General features: G+C 48.6%; 7 protein-coding genes across 7 annotated transcripts; 3 read left to right on the top strand and 4 right to left on the bottom strand.

The window, feature by feature from the left end:
• Window positions 1-867: 867 nt before the first annotated feature.
• Window positions 868-3093, top strand: ABOM_006108 (IQ calmodulin-binding motif protein; the record flags this gene model as incomplete). The annotated part of the gene is made up of 5 exons (XM_022533237.1): window positions 868-1254; window positions 1311-2130; window positions 2190-2321; window positions 2374-2766; window positions 2819-3093. The coding sequence occupies 5 exons, from the start codon at window positions 868-870 to the stop codon at window positions 3091-3093; spliced, it is 2007 nt and encodes a 668-aa protein (XP_022388589.1).
• Window positions 3094-4339: 1246 nt separating this feature from the next.
• Window positions 4340-5794, top strand: ABOM_006107 (putative rhamnogalacturonase A precursor; the record flags this gene model as incomplete). The annotated part of the gene is made up of 4 exons (XM_022533236.1): window positions 4340-4401; window positions 4482-5292; window positions 5351-5583; window positions 5644-5794. 4 exons carry the CDS (start codon window positions 4340-4342, stop codon window positions 5792-5794), a joined length of 1257 nt encoding a protein of 418 aa, XP_022388593.1.
• Window positions 5795-6130: 336 nt separating this feature from the next.
• Window positions 6131-7676, top strand: ABOM_006106 (putative 2-methylcitrate dehydratase (PrpD); the record flags this gene model as incomplete). Its single annotated transcript, XM_022533235.1, has 2 exons — window positions 6131-6431; window positions 6550-7676. 2 exons carry the CDS (start codon window positions 6131-6133, stop codon window positions 7674-7676), a joined length of 1428 nt encoding a protein of 475 aa, XP_022388592.1.
• A 181-nt stretch (window positions 7677-7857) lies between these two features.
• ABOM_006105 (alpha-ketoacid dehydrogenase kinase family protein) lies at window positions 7858-9336 on the bottom strand (the record flags this gene model as incomplete). Its single annotated transcript, XM_022533234.1, has 2 exons — window positions 7858-9046; window positions 9119-9336. 2 exons carry the CDS (start codon window positions 9334-9336, stop codon window positions 7858-7860), a joined length of 1407 nt encoding a protein of 468 aa, XP_022388591.1.
• Window positions 9337-10207: 871 nt separating this feature from the next.
• ABOM_006104 (uncharacterized protein) lies at window positions 10208-10612 on the bottom strand (the record flags this gene model as incomplete). Its single annotated transcript, XM_022533233.1, has 4 exons — window positions 10208-10295; window positions 10363-10431; window positions 10496-10536; window positions 10598-10612. The coding sequence occupies 4 exons, from the start codon at window positions 10610-10612 to the stop codon at window positions 10208-10210; spliced, it is 213 nt and encodes a 70-aa protein (XP_022388612.1).
• An 848-nt stretch (window positions 10613-11460) lies between these two features.
• On the bottom strand, window positions 11461-14041 carry ABOM_006103 (potassium transporter; the record flags this gene model as incomplete). The annotated part of the gene is made up of 5 exons (XM_022533232.1): window positions 11461-12462; window positions 12515-12661; window positions 12712-13476; window positions 13533-13793; window positions 13841-14041. 5 exons carry the CDS (start codon window positions 14039-14041, stop codon window positions 11461-11463), a joined length of 2376 nt encoding a protein of 791 aa, XP_022388595.1.
• Window positions 14042-14926: 885 nt separating this feature from the next.
• Window positions 14927-15924, bottom strand: ABOM_006102 (urea carboxylase-associated family protein; the record flags this gene model as incomplete). The annotated part of the gene is made up of 2 exons (XM_022533231.1): window positions 14927-15129; window positions 15192-15924. 2 exons carry the CDS (start codon window positions 15922-15924, stop codon window positions 14927-14929), a joined length of 936 nt encoding a protein of 311 aa, XP_022388594.1.
• Between the last annotated feature and the right edge of the window lie 1217 nt (window positions 15925-17141).

Raw genomic sequence — 17141 nt, 5'->3', positions numbered from 1 at the left:
AAACGACGCAGTATAGACCCTGGCGATTGGAGGTTAGTTGTCAATACAATAATAAAGTTAACTAATGTCAAGGCAGAGTGCCGTTGACCGGATATACATACATAATTGTATTGACACCACAACAAGGGTAGACTATATGCAAGTAGGATACAAGGAAATGAGAAGGTGGAGGTGCACGATACTTCAGATGCTCGTTGCAGTTGAAGACAGGCTGCTTATAAGAGGCGAGGAAACCTACTTCCAGCAGCAGTAGGTATAATTCCGACCGCCATCGGACTTTACGCCGATGGTTAAGAATACCCGGGACAAGCTTCAAGCCAGCAAGTGGCATTGCAGCATCGCAGCATTTCCGATGCGGGGTTGGTACATTGGCTGCGTTAACCTTGGTCGCGCCATCGGAGGTTCAGGCAGAGTTTCCCCAGACGAGGACAAATTTGGTAGGGGGCGGAACTTGGGATAGTATACGCCTAATTTTGAGATCTCCATGTGTACCTGCAGAGTTGCTTTCTTGGCAAAATAATATAGGTCCTGTCTGTGTCAAGCGTCTAACAAGTAACCAAGGAATTTCTAGACTGCATAAAGTCATTGGCTTGGAGGTTAACGTTGCCCTAATGGCCAAATCAAGTTCTCGCGGTCCCCCAGGCACCGATGACGTCGGGCCCTCAGGCAACCACATACGCCTGCTTTTCACTCGACAACGCTGGCGTCATAGGTCAGCGTGCATCGGAAATATATTAATTTGTATCCATTGAACATGCTTATCATTCAGCTTTCTGTCTCCACTCCCTCTTCATAGGAACCCATACCACAAGCATCAAACCCTCACCTCAGCCTTATGGGGCTAAGTCTACGTCATTGCCGAAAAGCATGGCCGGAGAGCATATATCATTTGGTCTTCTTGGCCAATCCATGGTTGGGTCGTTGGCCAAGCTGTCCAGTACGCTGTTTTCTATTTGCTTGACTTCGATAATAATCTGGTTCACCCGCCAACCGAAGAGTCTTAATCGCACCCGTGCCGACATGCTTCCAGAGAGAGTTTATCAGCTTTGTCACAGCAGCAGAACTGTGAGCTCCGAACTTGCACGAGACCCAAATCAAGCCCCAACCAAGGTGTTTCACAACCTTTATAGTAACGATCATGTCAAAGAGGGTGCGTCCAAATTGGAGGACGGCGGCGATGGCCATGACTGTCTACAAAAAGCTCTTGAATGTGGCAATTGGGGTCCGACGAAACCAAGCAATCTATTCCTCAAGGTCAGTTCGAGTGTTGTGGTTATACGTGGAGCATACAGCACCTAACCGTGATATAGATATACCACGATGCACTGTGCACCTTAGAAAAAAACCCAATGGCGGGAGTGGTCTCTCCGCCATTAATGGGTAGTCATGGGATCGCACCTTTAACCATTGTGGCTCCGTTGCCGGATTTGTGCCGGCACATGGCCAATTGTATTGCCCGGGCTGAAACCGAAGTCTTTCTCGGGACAAACTTCTGGATCCATTCCGACGCTTCGACCTTGGTGACCAATGCCTTCCGCAAGTTGTCAAAACGAGCCGGTGAACGTGGCACAAAGGTAGTGGTGAAGATGATCTATGACCGCGGTGATCCTCGACAAGCCTATGAGAATCGTTTAGAAGTACCAGAAAAGAAATACACAAGTGAGAAAGTTCAGCTCCCTCCCGCTGAGGAAATTCCCAACATCGATCTGCAGGTTGTCAATTACCACCGTCCTATATTCGGAACGTTTCATGCTAAGTTCATGGTTGTTGATCGGAGGATCGCCCTGCTGCAAAGCAGTAATGTCCAGGATAATGACAACCTAGAGATGATGGTTAGGCTTGAAGGACCAATTGTGGACGCTTTCTATGACACCGCACTGATCTCATGGGGAAAGCACTTCGATACGCCCTTTCCAATGTTGTCGTCTCCCGCTGAGGGTGCTCCGATTCCCAGTCTTTCGCTCATGGACGTAAGCCGCCAAGAGGAAGCCCAGGGCTTGTCTTTGCCCGAGCACACCACATTAGACCAGCACTATGACCTTGACATTAGGAACGAAGCACGGCGCGTCAACGGCACCCTCCAGCCTAGGCCTGGCGAGTCTAGAACTGCTCCAGTCACTCGCCATCTGAGTATGTATCCTTTACATTCTTCTCTATTCATGAAAAATGTAGTTTAACAGTTGCCACAGATACAACCACGCAACCGAATACAACCGGTGACGCTCCAGATGTTGATCAAAATACCCCAATGACACTGTATACTATATCTCCACCCCATGAAGCATGTCCAATGGCCTTAGTAAACAGGGAGCCCTGGGGAGGTATGCACCACTCTAAAGATACCTAATGAGTTTCTATACTTACGATCTCTAGCCCCGAACCACACCAGCATATATACCCCTCAAAATGCCGCTTTTCTCTCTGCAATTCAAAATGCAGAACACTCGATTTTCATCCAGACCCCGAATATGAATGCAGAGCCTCTCCTTGAACCATTACTGGAAGCTGTCCGTCGCGGGGTCATTGTCACATGCTACCTATGTCTGGGCTACAACGACGCTGGACAACTACTCCCCTTCCAAAACGGAACGAATGAGATGATCTCTAATCGATTGTATAGCTCCCTTGAGAAACAGGATGAACGCTCACGACTACGTATATATAATTATGTGGGCAAGGACCAGACAAAGCCTATCCATAATAAGTTCAAGCGTCGCAGCTGTCACATCAAACTCATGATCATCGACGGGAAAGTGGCTATCCAAGGTGGGGGGTTCTTGTCATTTTTACTCTTCGATCTTCGGCTAACGGAAAGTAGGAAATGGGAACCTCGATACTCAATCGTTCTACCACAGCCAGGAAGTCAACGTCCTAATTGACTCCCCAATCATCTGTCGTTCATGGCTTGAGACGATCAACCAAAACCAAAACACAGCTCTTTACGGTGCAGTAAGTCGAGAAGATGGATGCTGGCATGACGCCTTTACTGGTAAGGTCCCAGATGGGTCAATTGGTGTCAATCCAGGGCGTTTCAGCTGGGCCAAAGGGGCTGTTGGCGCTGTACAGAGAGTACGAGGAGCCGGCGGATTTTGATACCTTGGATACCACTAGTTATTCCCTCGGATATCAGTTGAGTACCTGATCTGATATGAATAATGAGTTCTGTATTAGATTAATTTGACATTCACCCGATTGGGAGATTTTACAACACACAATTTCATAGAAAGCTTTAATCTCACACATTCACACTCACAAAATAATAATAATCATGAATAATAATAAAAGGCATTGACGCTTCAAAGGCCATACAGAGCAGTTCAACCCCAATGGCACCTTTTGGTGGTATTGGGATGCTTGGTCAGGCCAGAGTAGAATTCTCTGACGATACCTGTTTAGTTCCAAGGGACCACCAATACGATCCCCTATGTTCTATTCAGGCACTTCAGGAGGATCACTATCCTAAGTCTACAGCTTAGTGATGAAACTACTAGGAAGCCTTGAAACGTGTTCCTTCAAACAATAGGTCCTAGCAGCCGTTTGTGGAGCTTATTGACACCCAAGTTGGCCATCGATGCGGAAGACAGCCGACAGTTGACCCGAAGCATAAGGTGCTCGTTCTGTCTAACTGACGGGAACGTATTCAGCCCGAATACTACTTGTGTAAAAGAAGGGTTTTTATTTGCACCAGTGAGCTGCTCTAGTATTGTATCCAGTACTACGGTGGAGTAGAGCGCTACTAAAGAAGTGCGTGGGTTACTCCGTCATGTAAAATGCTAAGCTTTCGGTAGAAAGTCTCTCTACTCATGTAGTCTCCACCGTTTGGAGTACGTACTCCGTACAATACTAAGGCGCTAAAGGTTAAGAAGAGGCCAAGTTGAAGCCCCTATTTGGCGTTTAATTGATTTATCCCGAACCCCCACAAGCTTACTACGCGTCTAATCAGTAAAAGGCATTGATCTACTCAAAGTGCCGTCCACTCTGCAAGCGAAGAACCAACTCCGCTCCCGCTGTTTCAGAATGATGAAGAACTTGCGAACTGCGATCAAGCTCAGCCCACCACACTCGGCAAAATTCCCGTTCGAAGGAATGGATTGCCAATATCTTTCCTGATTAGGATCTATCTAATATATTTGAACCTGTCTGTCCTGCTCTAAGATTGTCTACCGATGTGTACAATAGACCCAGCAGCATAACATGACTACTCTCGCGATAGTGCCGCTTGGGGGTAACAGACATGGGGCCATGGCCCATGGAGTGTTGGAGATATAAATGACGGATGTCGTCCTGGCGCCTCATCTCCTCCATTATCGGACAGTTGAATACTTTCCCTATAGTGGAAATGAAACTATTCTACACTTTGGCCCTCTGGGCACCTACTCTTGTGTCAGCCCAGCTGTCTGGGTCTGTCGGGCCTCTCGTGGACTTTCAGACCAAAGCAAAGAATAAAACCTGTGATATCACCGACTATGGCGCCGTTGCAGATGGCAAAACCGACGTCGGCCCAGCCATTCTGGAGGCTGGGATAACTGCTCCTCTGGGGGTCTCATTTACGTACCCCCGGGTAACTATGCACTTGCGACGGATCTGGAACTCAAGCACGGTGAATCCACTGCCTTCCAGCTGGACGGTGTTTTGGCGCGCGGTCATGAAGGCGCTTACCAATTGATCCTGGTGCGCGATTGCCATGACTGCGAATTTTTCAGTGGTAATTCCCAAGGCGCAGTCCAAGGATACGGGTATGAATACCTTCAAGATGGGAATTACGGTGAACGACTCTTCCGATTCCAGGATGTCAGTGACTTCTCGATCCATGGCTTTGCTGCGATTGACTCCCCCGCGTATTACTTCGTCTTCGATACCGTTTCCAATGGGGAGATCTACAATCTTCTTGTTCGAGGAATCGCTGACCTGGGTATGACGGACGCATTCGATATATGGGGCCAGAACGTATGGGTCCATGATATCGAGGTTACCAATGGCGATGAGTGTGTGACTGTTAAGTCGCCGGCCTCGGACTTTCTCATCGAAAACATCTACTGCAATCTGAGCGGAGGAACCGCCATTGGCTCTCTGGGTACTGGCACCAACATTACCAACATCCACTACCGAAACCTTTACATGAACCAGGCAGACGCGTGTTATTTGAAGACCCACAACGGTGATGGAATAGTCAAGAATATCGTCTGGGAGAATGTCATCGTGCACGGAGGCCCTTATCCTCTCGCTGTGAATGAAGCCTGGGGAAAGGACGTGGGTTCTACAGGCGTCCAAATTCAGAATCTGACCTTCCGCGTAAGTGAAAATCAATCATGAACACCCAAGCAGAAAATCCTGACAACCGTTGGCTTAGAACTGGTACGGTGAAAATGTCGCGAACAGCCGACCGGCGATCCGAATCGAGTGTGACGAGGACGTCCCCTGCTACGACATCACCCTCGACAACGTCAATTTGTGGACGGAGGACGGAGACGAGGTCAACTGGTCCTGCGCCAATGCATACGGCACGGGTGCCTGTCTACAAGAGGCGAAAGACACCGATGATCTCACCACCTATACTACGGCTGTTACTGTGACTGCAACGCCGTACGTCCAAGCTAGTTCCCCTGACGCCTTGACAGTTCTACTGACATGAATAACCCCCAGGTCTTATTCCGCTACGCGTATGCCCGGTGATTTTACGACGAATCCTCCGTCCACCACTTCCTTTACGATTCCTCCCATGCCCACCAGTTTCTTCCCGGGGGCAACTCCTATTTCGAGTCTCTTGAGCTTGAGTGGTGCTGGTGGTCTCTGAGTGATACAGTGATGGCACAGTCGATATGGGACAGATTTGCACTCCTTCAATTGTTCGATTAGGATATTCCCGAAATTTAATCTATATTCAAGATACTTGTTACATTCTCTTCTGCTCCGCTTTCTATCCTCGTTAACCTTTTCTACATGTCCTTCATCCAGTAGAAACCTTGTGTACATTTCTTTTTGTATCAAAGTCACACAACCAACTCAACCCAAACCCTACAACGAAAATACCCCGTCCCCTCATACCCCCCTATACCCTCACCAACTACAACTCTCTCTCTCTCTCCCAACACACACACACACACACACACATCCCCAGCATCACCCAAAGATGACACACCCATACGACCCCCCAATCCAATCCCTAACAACCTACCTCTACAACCACACTATCACCAATCCAACAGCCTACACCTCAGCCCGCACCGCCCTGCTCGATGCACTAGGCTGCGCAATCGAGACAGCCTCGAAAAGCACCGAAGCGCAGAAATTCCTCGGTCCGCAGGTCTCAGGCACAATCGTTCCCGACGGGTTCAGGGTGCCGGGTACGAGATACCAATTGGATCCGGTGAAGGGGGCGTTCGACTTTGGTGTTCTGATAAGGTACTTGGATCATAATGATGCGCTTGGGGGTACGGAGTGGGGACATCCTTCTGGTAATCTTTTTTTTTTCTTCCTTTTTACTTTTCTTTTGTTGGAGGGGTTGTGGATTGGTTTCTGTTCGGCGATGATGATGACGGATTCTGTCAGATAATCTAGCCTCCATCCTGTCTGTGACAGACTGGCTCTGTCGAACCGACGAAACAACCCACCAAGGCCCCCCTTTGACAATGCACACCCTCCTCACGGCCCTCATAAAAGCCTACGAAATCCAAGGCATCTACGCGCAAAGCAACGCCTTCAACACCCACGGCACGGACCATGTCATCCTCGTCAAGCTTGCATCTGCAGCCGTCGTCTCCTGGCTCCTGGGCCTAACCGAGTCCCAAGCCATGGCTACCATTTCCCACGTCTGGATGGACGGCCATCCGAGCCGGATCTACCGCAGCGCGGAGAATACAGTCCCGCGGAAAGGATGGGCCGCAGGGGATGCGTGCATGCGGGCGGTGCATTTGGCATTGCTGGTTAGAGCTGGGCAAGTTGGTGTTCCTTCTGTCTTGACTGCGGTGCCGTGGGGATTTTATCAGCGGGATTTTGGGGGCAGGGAGTTCGCGTTCACCAGGGAGTTTGGGGATTGGACGGTTAGGAATGTTTTGTATAAGGTTATGCCGGTTGAGGGGCATGGGATTGCGGCTGTTGAGGCGGCTCTGGTTCAGCGGGGACGGCTTCTGGAGATGGGGCATAGTGTGGGTGACGTGGAAAGGATTGAGATCAGGACGACTAGGGCGGCGGATCTTATTATTAACAAACGGGGACCGTTGGGGAATGCGGCCGATAGGGACCATTGTATGCAGTTTGTTGTTGGTTTGGCGCTGCTGAAGGGGGGCGTGCCTGAGGTGGGGGATTATCTGGATGAGAGTTGCTGGGCGAAGAGTGAGGAGTTGGAGAGCTTGCGGGAGAGGGTGGTTGTTGTGCCGGATGATGGGTTGACAGCTGATTATCTGGATCTGGAGAAGAAGAGTATTGGGTCGGGTTTGAAGGTGTGTTTATATGATGGTACTGTTCTACCGGAGGTGCTGGTGGAGTATCCAATTGGCCATGTCAGGAATCCCGGAACTTCTGCTGCTGTACAGGATAAATTTGTGAGAAACATGCGTTTGATGTTCTCGGATGCACATATCGCTAGAATTCTGGCTGCTGTTGAAGACGACGGGATGGATATCTCGGAGTTTGTCAATTTGTTCTGGCGCCAAGGGCCGTCAGGCCCCAGGCTTTAGACATGATAAGGGTACTGACAGTTGGAGGGTGCAATTGTTATGTGTCAACTATATAGAAGGTTCCAAGCTGAATAAGCAGTATCTGCAGCGTGATATACTGTGTATGCTAGTTATGGGTACATATCTAGAGCTGTCAATGGGCATTGGGAAGGCCAAAGACGCTACGCTATCCTCTTGTCCATCAACCGACCTTACCAACTCCTTGCAAAGTCAGATACACGTCAGTCCCCCAACCCCATAGGCTCTGTACGGCGATACTACCACCAAAGTATTCAGCATATGCCCTACTCAGTGGCAATCCGTATCCGAGTCCTGCGATGCTACTCAAATGACCACTGCTTGAGGACATGGCATTGAGGGCATCCATATTCCCATTCTCCGATCCCTGCAAGTCAAGATCGGAGAAAGTGGTGAAACTGTAGGACCAAATATTGGGTAGAATCTCGGGAGGGATTCCACCACCCCGATCGCGGATTCTGATTGTAATGCTTTGCGTGGAGGGAGACGAGAATTTAATTGATTCGTTCGCATCTGCGGTTCCCACAACGGTGTCCATCTCGAACCCAACATCCGAATTGGGATGATTGGGATAAGTTCCCACCGACACGGAGTACGGCCCACGCACATGGTTTCTTGGAACGTCAGGCGCAGCAGCGATGGTCACCTCAACAGGTTCGCGTTCGTTCCCAGCTTCAACCACGGCTCTGAATGCGTTCTTCAGCAGTTCTGTGAGTATGTATTCGACATGTACAGGAACATGCGCAAAGGTGGCATCCGGTTGTCCGCCGATCGTAAGTCGTGGGCGGACCCCATATTTCAGTTCGCAAATCTCTCCAACGAAGTCCTCACAGAGCTTGACAATGCGTGCCGGTTGCAGGGCAGTGTCAATGACACCGATATAATTCGATGGAGATGTGCTGTTTGGTGGTTTGCCATCATCACTAATCGGTTGTGAAGCAAAATGGAGCGCCAAGTGTTGCTCAGCTATCAGCCGAGTGCCGATACGCGCCCGCAGGTGGGTATCTAGGAACCGAGTCACCTCCGTCGGATCGATATATCGGCGACATTCTAGAAATCCACGCGCAAGAATGGGAATTGTATTTGTATGGGTGTGGACTAGATCCGCCAAGACTTCTGCAAAGTGCTTCTCTTCCTCGAGTGTTGTGATTTGCCGTTGCTGGTAAGGGAGAAGTGTGGACAAGGAGTGAAGGTAATTATTATATATCTTCGAGACATGTGGATTCGAAACAATGATAAAAGGGAGGTTCCGTAGAGCTTCGATTCGAGATGCAAGCCGGGCAGGGAGAAGTGAAAGAGTAAAATTGGCCGATGCGAGGAGAGCATCTTTCGATAACGGCGGACGGCCGTGTCTAGAGAGACCACGATCAGCAAATCCTGTGCACACAAGTTAAAACATACTATAATCCCCACACCAAACGTACTTCAGTAGATCCGCAAGAGTCAATGGCCGACGACGGCTGGCCGCAAGACGTGAGACTTCATCGTTTGCCCCGTAGGCGAACGGGTGCTGAGTTGATGGCGCAACCTGGGGAGGCGGTGACACAGAGAACTGACGTGCTTTCTGAAAATTATGGATTAGACGAAACCGGAGTCGGACGCTGCAGCTCGCTGTCCGTGCGAGAGCATTGGTTAAGGCCATCTTTAGCAATAGCCATCCTGTGACTAGCTCAGCATTAATCCATGTCATGTATCAAATGACTTTCGTCATCATACCACTCAAAAGGGTAATCCTCACGTGGAATGACGCTAATACAAATCAGGTGAAGCGAGTGGAGTGCAGTGGGGGATGCTTAGTCAAATGTGTGAGAGGAACTACTTTTAACTACTACTACTACTTGTAGTAGTAGTAGTATGTCCTCTGTAGAAAGGGAAAATAAATATGTCCTATACCTATCCCTCCACTACTCGAAGAATCTTCAGAGGTATATACGGTAGGCTAAAGGGGATACAGAGAGTGGTGATCCAAAAAGCTGCAGAGAAAACAGCAAGCGTCTATATGCAAACTACAGACCCTTACATCAGATCAGTGAGGCTGCGTCAGAACACGTATGAGCCAGTCCCTACATGCACACGCTTATCGCGGCTCATTGATCTTACAGCTTATCGTATGTATGTACATATCCTTGGCTTGCCTTGGTTGGTTGATTTCATGTATGGTGAGGTCATTATCTCTTGAGCATATCTTTGATGCCTGGTCAGTAGATAGGAAGATGGCACTGTGTTAGGAACAAAGAACAGCCGTTACAAAAGTTGAACTGAAAGTTTGATGATTTCAGTCATAATTGAACAAGAGTAGCCTCGGGTGAGTCCAGTTTTCCGCACAGCAGTCCCGGTACTCATGAGACACATTCTCTTGACACGCTAGACTAGAATATTCGTAATTCGTACAGCCACCATTGAACCGCAACATCCCCAGGTCAGTGTCGATGTTTAGCTACGTAGCTAGTTCAGCTGCTGGTCGCCAGCAGCGACGGTATCGCAATCTGCCCCGGAATCGACGCGTATTTCCATTACTGAATTCTCATTTCGCCATCTTGTTCAACGTGGATATGGTCACTAGACTCAAGAGTGCTGACATGGTCCGCGGGGTACTCGACACTAGTGGCCGTCAGTTAGGCTGATCGCTCGTGTTGTGGGGCGGCGTTATAGTAGAAGGCTGCCTTACGTGAAACCCTTGATAAGAGTGTACTCATGTTTGATGGTTCCGCCTTGTTCTTTGACCTTCTCCTTGGCTCTTGTAGCGAAGGTGCGATGTCAGCGGCTATTCATTTTTGAAGTTCAACTGTAGGGCAACTCACTTCTCCAACTCAGCTAAGGGAGAGTCCTTCTTGAGTGTGACCTAAAGAGATATACAAATGAGCATCGGGAAACCACAAGGCGGTAAGATAGGTATAACGAACGTTGTAGAGAGGCATTTTTACGTGTGTGGATTGGAAGATAGCGTGAAGATTTCAATGAATGAGAGTCTGAAGTGGACAGGTAAGGTAGTGTGTTTAAGGGGGGTTGTCAGTTGGAGGGTAGTAGGAGAAACAAATCGTTGACAGGGTGGGACACCGGGAGACTTTATACCACCTTGCGGGGGTTTGAGTCAATATCACCACTGATAAGGGGAGAAATGTGACTTCCGCCCGATAGCGCGGAAGGGCAACCTGTTGCCTCAGTCCGCAGGCTTCTCAGTTCCCTGGAATCGCGCCATTTGGGCCATTCCCCTCGTGACAAAGTTTCCTACTCCGTCATTTCCGTAGTATTTATTGTTTCAAGTCTCTTTTTAACTTCACAGTGTCGTCAGAGCTCTACATCATTATACTTGCAGGTCTATCTATAGTATTCCATATCTCTTGTGGCTTTGGATCGCCTGTGGCAATGTCTTTGTACAACTCCTCAGTGACATGCATGACGGATGGTGGGGTAACACCGTGACGGCGGACTATGACGGTGATGATGAGAGGAGAGGCCTTGGGCGGGGCAGGTCACGTGGTGGATATTCCGTCCACTTCCTGGGTGCGCCTCACCGCCTCAGGTACCGCCCTGTTCAACCCCGAGTAGTAGTATTCTGGCCTCAACAATAGGAGTCCTTGAGCTACGTCATCGGCGCTCTCTGTAAGGCAACGAGGCTGTGCACTGCTGCAAGCCTTATGCGACTAGTTGGGATTGTTGCAGAGTTTACTATACCACTTTGAAATGAAGATGCATATGTTGCATTCCTACTAGTATCAACTTCTGTCACCAACATATCACCTAGCTCCACTGATCTCGACACCAACTATATATCTTTGAGAAAGCCAACTTCAATAACCTTATCCGTTTCTAGTCCAAGAGATGCAATTTTCGCCCTTGTATTTTCACGGATCCACAAAAAGATCCATAAGACTATTCTCCGAAAGTAATTCTTACTCTTCTTGATCCTCATCTGCTCCTTACCGGTGATATAAATGACCCCATGGCTGTACGCGTCTTCGAGATTTGCCAAGGAGGTATCATATCGCCCTCCGTCCACTGTGGAAGACTCCCCTGTTGCAGATGTTGTAGACCGCTGTACAGAGCTAGCATGACTCTTGTTTGTGATTGTGTCAGGTGTGCACGTGGATGGATCGGCTTGATCACAAGCTCTCGCAGTCAAGTACCTGCGGACCTGCTGAGTGATGGTGCTTGCCAAATCAGGTGTGATGATCTCGTCATTGTAGCCATAGCGAACAACAAGACGGTAGCAATTAGGAATTGCAAGTCTGGAAACAGTATAGCGATCTTCAGCTAGCACTGACGGTGTCTCGATCGGGCGTAGATGAAAGAAGATTATCACAGCAGGCATGGTAGTAAGCTTCAGAATAAACTGACTGAACACGATTGGGGTGGTCTCCCCTGCTTTGTCAAAAAAGATCCCGAGGCCTTTTGCTATACTCAGGGGGTTACCTCCATATCTATCCGTGAGGCGTATTTGTCCATCTGGATCTTTGGAGACAAAGTGTGAGGTGGGAAAGCGATCTTCAGCCTCGGCAAACCATTGCTGTTCTTTTCCAAATCTCCATATGAGAAATAGGATGGCTAACACTGTAGCAAGTGCGAGGGTGAACCAGGCACCAGTGGGGACTTTCATGAGAACAGAAGAGAGATAAGCACCGTCCAGACAGGCAATTATGAGCCAGGGCAATAGCACGATAAATGGACTAATACGCCACACAAACATAGCCGCTAACGAGACCATGCATGTATCGAAAAACGTGACAAACATGACGCAGACACCGTATGCATTACCCAGAGATGTCGTCTACACCTAGTCAGCATTGGTATTTGACCATGAGACATCAAGACGTACATACGTTGTTGTAGATGGAAGCTATAAGTATTGTACCAACCATAAGAAGCCAATTCGCTATCGGAATGTAAAGCTGGCCATGAAAGATGTCAGAGGTATGGATGACTTTGATTTGCGGAAAGTATGACAGTTTCATCACTTGCGTGAGGAGCTGATGGGAGGGTTAGCGACAGGTGTTGAGAAAGCCGGTTATCGTCTTACCTGAAAGGTTGCCGTTATAATGGCCTGAGAGGCAACGACAGCAGCTAGGATTGCAATAACTAACGCAGGATAGATAGTGCCCGGTGGTGCAGCTTTAAAAAATGGATTCGAATATGCTTCCGGATGTACACTAATATAGGCTGCTTGTCCGATATAAGCCAAGAGTAAGCATGGAAAGGCGCAGCCTAGCCAGCTGATCTGTATGGCTCTTCTGCTAAAGGCTCCAATGTCTGCGAAGAGAGCCTCAACACCAGTGAAAGCGAGTAACGTTCCACTAAGCATCCTCCAACCCTCCTCGCCATGCCGGGCCAGGAAACTGAAGGCATGCCCAGGGTTGAATGCTATGAAGACACCGGCGTCGTAATTTGCAAGGTTGTATATGCCAAAAGCAGCGTTGAAGCCGAGCCATATGATGACAATGGGCGCAAAAGCAAATGTAAGCTTGGTAATGCCAAGCGGCTGAATTAGAAACAGAACTATCAGAATAGCATCGGTAACTCCTATAATGGTGCCTTTCGAAATGTTGGGCGATACTACTTCAATCCCTTGGACGGCACCTAGCACCGATTGAGCTGGTGTAAGGAGGCCATCTGCAATGACCATGGTAACTGCCAATACTCCCATGACTTTGAGGAGGCGTTTTGCAACGCTGCTTGACTCAAGTCGATGGCGCACATGCCTGCTTGTTAGTTCAAGTTCATCTGTCAAGTGCCTTTTCATTTGGACAAGAGAAGCCTCTCTTGGGTCACGGTGGGTAATGTTCATCTAGGGATGCGAGGGTCAGTTTCTACAACTGGGAATGCAATCGTAGGGAGTCTTACATAACGACTCAGCAAGGAATATGTGCTAAATGTGCCTCCTTCGCCATCATTATCTGCTCGAAGAATAACCAAGACATACTTGACCGTCACCATCATGAACAAGCTCCAGATAATTATGGAGAGGACCCCGATGAGGTCTTGCCGGGACGGTGGCTCACTGAATGTTGACGAGTAAACATAAAGAGGACTGGTACCAATGTCACCGTATATAACACCAATCGATTGATAGGCGAGCCAGAGAAGCATCCTTCCTCCGAACACCTGTAGATGCTTAGTACGATGGCCAATTCCGCCTGTGTGTCTCATACCTGAGGTTGTTTGTAATCTCCCGGCCTGCGTAGCCCGGGATCCTCATCTGCCTCACCCAGTGTGCTTACTGCACTCTGGAGTCTATCCAAAGGAGTATTCCAAGGCCGGACATTGTAAATGTCATCGTGTGGTTGCTGCGTATCATTCTCCAGACTCTTCTGTACTATAGCGCCTTTTTCGAAATCTCGGTTCTCGTCCATCCCAGTGCAGGGAGCGGCTATTTGCTAGATTAAAAAGAGATTAGTGCTTTCATCGATATCTCGACTGACTGGCAGTGGGGCTATGTTAACAAGCATACATTCTTGTCGAAGAGATTTGGGGGTAGGTAATTGCTAGGAGAGAGTATGGCAGTGACTGACGTACATCTATTCCTTTTGCACGGGATCACTAAATGTTCTCGACGAAGGTTTTACCCAAATAATAGCCTAACGTCTTTCCAAAGGCATATGAGTACCAGGAAGTGTCTGCTAGCAGTAAATCGCAACTTTTGCTATTCAAGAGCGCCATCGACCAAGACAGCCTTATATACATATGGAGGCGATATCTTTATCTCCAGTAACTCGGCACAAGCTAAGCCTACTTTGACAATCGTTCGTATGATGGCGATAAGGTAATTACACGGCAGGGATCTTCGTTCTACATGGGTTGATGTTCTGGCCAACGGGTGAATCTTGTCGAGGAACAGCCCGCCTGCGGGATTTATCACCACCAATAGCCAAAACACCCTCGCGATAATTTCCGCCTCCAAAGCTAGGTACAATGATTGAGTTATTCAATTAGATTTGCTAAGGCTATCTATACTGCAAGATAATGAAGTGACGCAAATGAGATGTCAACAGCCACGTGCTGGACCTGGGCCAGAACACAGCGCTCTCAATGTGCATCGGGGTCTGTTGGATTCTGGCCAACATTGTGTCAGGTGCATAGTACTAGTACTTGAGTCACCCTTATCGCTGAAGGTTTCACCAATTACATAAAGACACTGTCAAGCCTGCTGATAGATAGAGATCTCCCTGTACCAAAGCCAACGCGCGGTCAATACCAGCACATGTTGAGTGCCACACCGCGTCGAATCGCCGGTACAACTACAACCCAACGTAGCCTGATCCATCGTGTTCACGCGGTGGCATCGTCAACCCATGTATTCCTCTATACTTAGGAGGCTCAGGCGCCTTCCAGTTCTCCAGGACCTTGGGGTCAGTCAATTTGTACACTTCCACCCCGAGCGGACGGGTAGTGGCTCCCATGTTTTCGCCTTTTTCCTCCCAACCCCAGTTGGACAAATCACCTAAGCACGGCCGTTAGCATGATACGACTCTTCGATCCACTAAGAAGACAAGCGATACATACCACCAGGACACGCCGAGAGTGCACACAAAACATCGACCTCAGCGAAGAACTCGAAATACTCTCCTGACCTCGCCGGGGAAGTTTCCATGAAGTACTTGCCTTCTTCATCCAACCCAGTCACCTGAAACACATTCAGGACGTCGTGCACGTCAAGTTCTGTCAATCCGTATGGGAGTACAGAGCGGGTCAGGTTCGAATGACAATGAAAGTCGAAGGACTCGCCACCCATCAGGAGATTCACATAGGGATCGCATCGGGTACCCAGAAGATCATGAACTCGTCCTCCCCATTGAGTCGTTCCAAAGCCCTTTGTCCGTTTACCCTCTACATCAAGCACTTCATGCAGCTGTCCGCCTCCAAGTGAATCACCCGTGATGGTAACGAGCGGCCGGAGGTATGGAAGATTGGACCAAAGGCGATCTCCAACAGATACGTGGGAGGCATGAATTTGACGGGTGCGCGCTGCCCAAAGTCGCTCTCTGGGATTGTTTGCATTCCATATGTTCAGATCACCCACTTGAGGGCCCTTTGGGGTAGTTAGACGACAAACATGCCCGGCCGGTACAACCCATGCTTGTCCAGAGCATGGACGAATGGTGAAAGATGTCTCTAGGGTTCTCCGGGAGTCATCTGAGGCAGTGTTTGAGATGGCTCTGTAGACTTCGGAAGAAGCATGGACTGTAGAGTCCGGAGGAGCAGTATATGCTGGTGGAGGACGACGGTTTACACCCATTTCTGCGTTCTTGATCGTGAGTGTTTATAATCACGGGAGAAGTATAAAGGTTGACGAGGGAGAATCAATGAAGAGCCCTTTGAGGGGTGGCGCAATCCTTTTATTATTGACCCCATCTCGGCGACACTCCGACAAGTCCAGTAGCTTATCAAATGCCCCGCTAACTCATCTTCAACCATTACCCCAATTGAGACGGTCCGGTTGCCGGCCCGAGAGTCTTGATGGTTCGGAAGTTGTCCCCGCTCTAAGATATAAGGCATTGACTAACGCAGCTCGAGTCTGATGTGCCAATCACCGGTATAGATTTCGAAGTTTCTACTAAAACAAAATTGACCAGCCACTAATATTACATAGTTACTGAACGCTAGGAGGTTGATCGATGTGAGACACATGAGTAGGTCTTTCATGGTGTGGTACAGGTTGTTCGAAGTTCTAAAAGGCCCCTTTCGCCGCTCGTATCAAATCATGATAAGGAAAATTCCTGGGCCCCCCATTTTTTTTGGCGCCATATCGAATTCAGAATGTTTGGACCAATGAACAGCGAAGAAAAAAGAGTGTACCAACTAGGGCTTGGAGTGACGTTCAAATGCGCGATGTTTCATATATACATATTAGCCCTCCTACCGTGCAGCCTAGTTGCATGTGTCATTATGTCTTAAGCCCTTATCGATTAATCAGTTTGGATTCATAATCTCGGTACAGTACAGTTGCAGCATTCGTTAATCTCATTCATATTACGGGTTAAATCGGTTCTGGCACATACCGGCTTGTGCACAATTTATCAGCTAGCCTGCTTCTTCTATGAGTCGTCTCGTATACCAGGCATATATATATAAACCCTGGTTATCAACAATCATATCTCGACTCTATTTTAGGACAAGGTTAAATTCACCATCAATATTAGCACCTTTTAACCGAACAACAGACACTTACACGACCAGCTTAGTAGACCAATATACCCTGTTTAGGACGGCATCAAAAGGCTTCGTTGATCATATCCTCTGAATAAACCACCCTAACTTTACTAATTAGCGTCCTCTTCACTCCACTGGGATGATGCATCGACTATGTAGATAAGCTACACGCTATCTTTCAACGTCTGAGTTAAACTATATAGATCCCCCCATGTTAACCCACCCCAAACTGTGGGGACAACCCCACATTAGGCCAGAACTGGTTGACTCTTTTTGTCAGTGCAAAAGAGAACTTGTCCCCCA

This window comes from Aspergillus bombycis (assembly GCF_001792695.1).
Source record: "Aspergillus bombycis strain NRRL26010 chromosome Unknown contig00049, whole genome shotgun sequence".
NCBI classification, from domain to species: domain Eukaryota; kingdom Fungi; phylum Ascomycota; class Eurotiomycetes; order Eurotiales; family Aspergillaceae; genus Aspergillus; species Aspergillus bombycis.
This window is presented reverse-complemented; position numbering and strand designations above follow the sequence as displayed.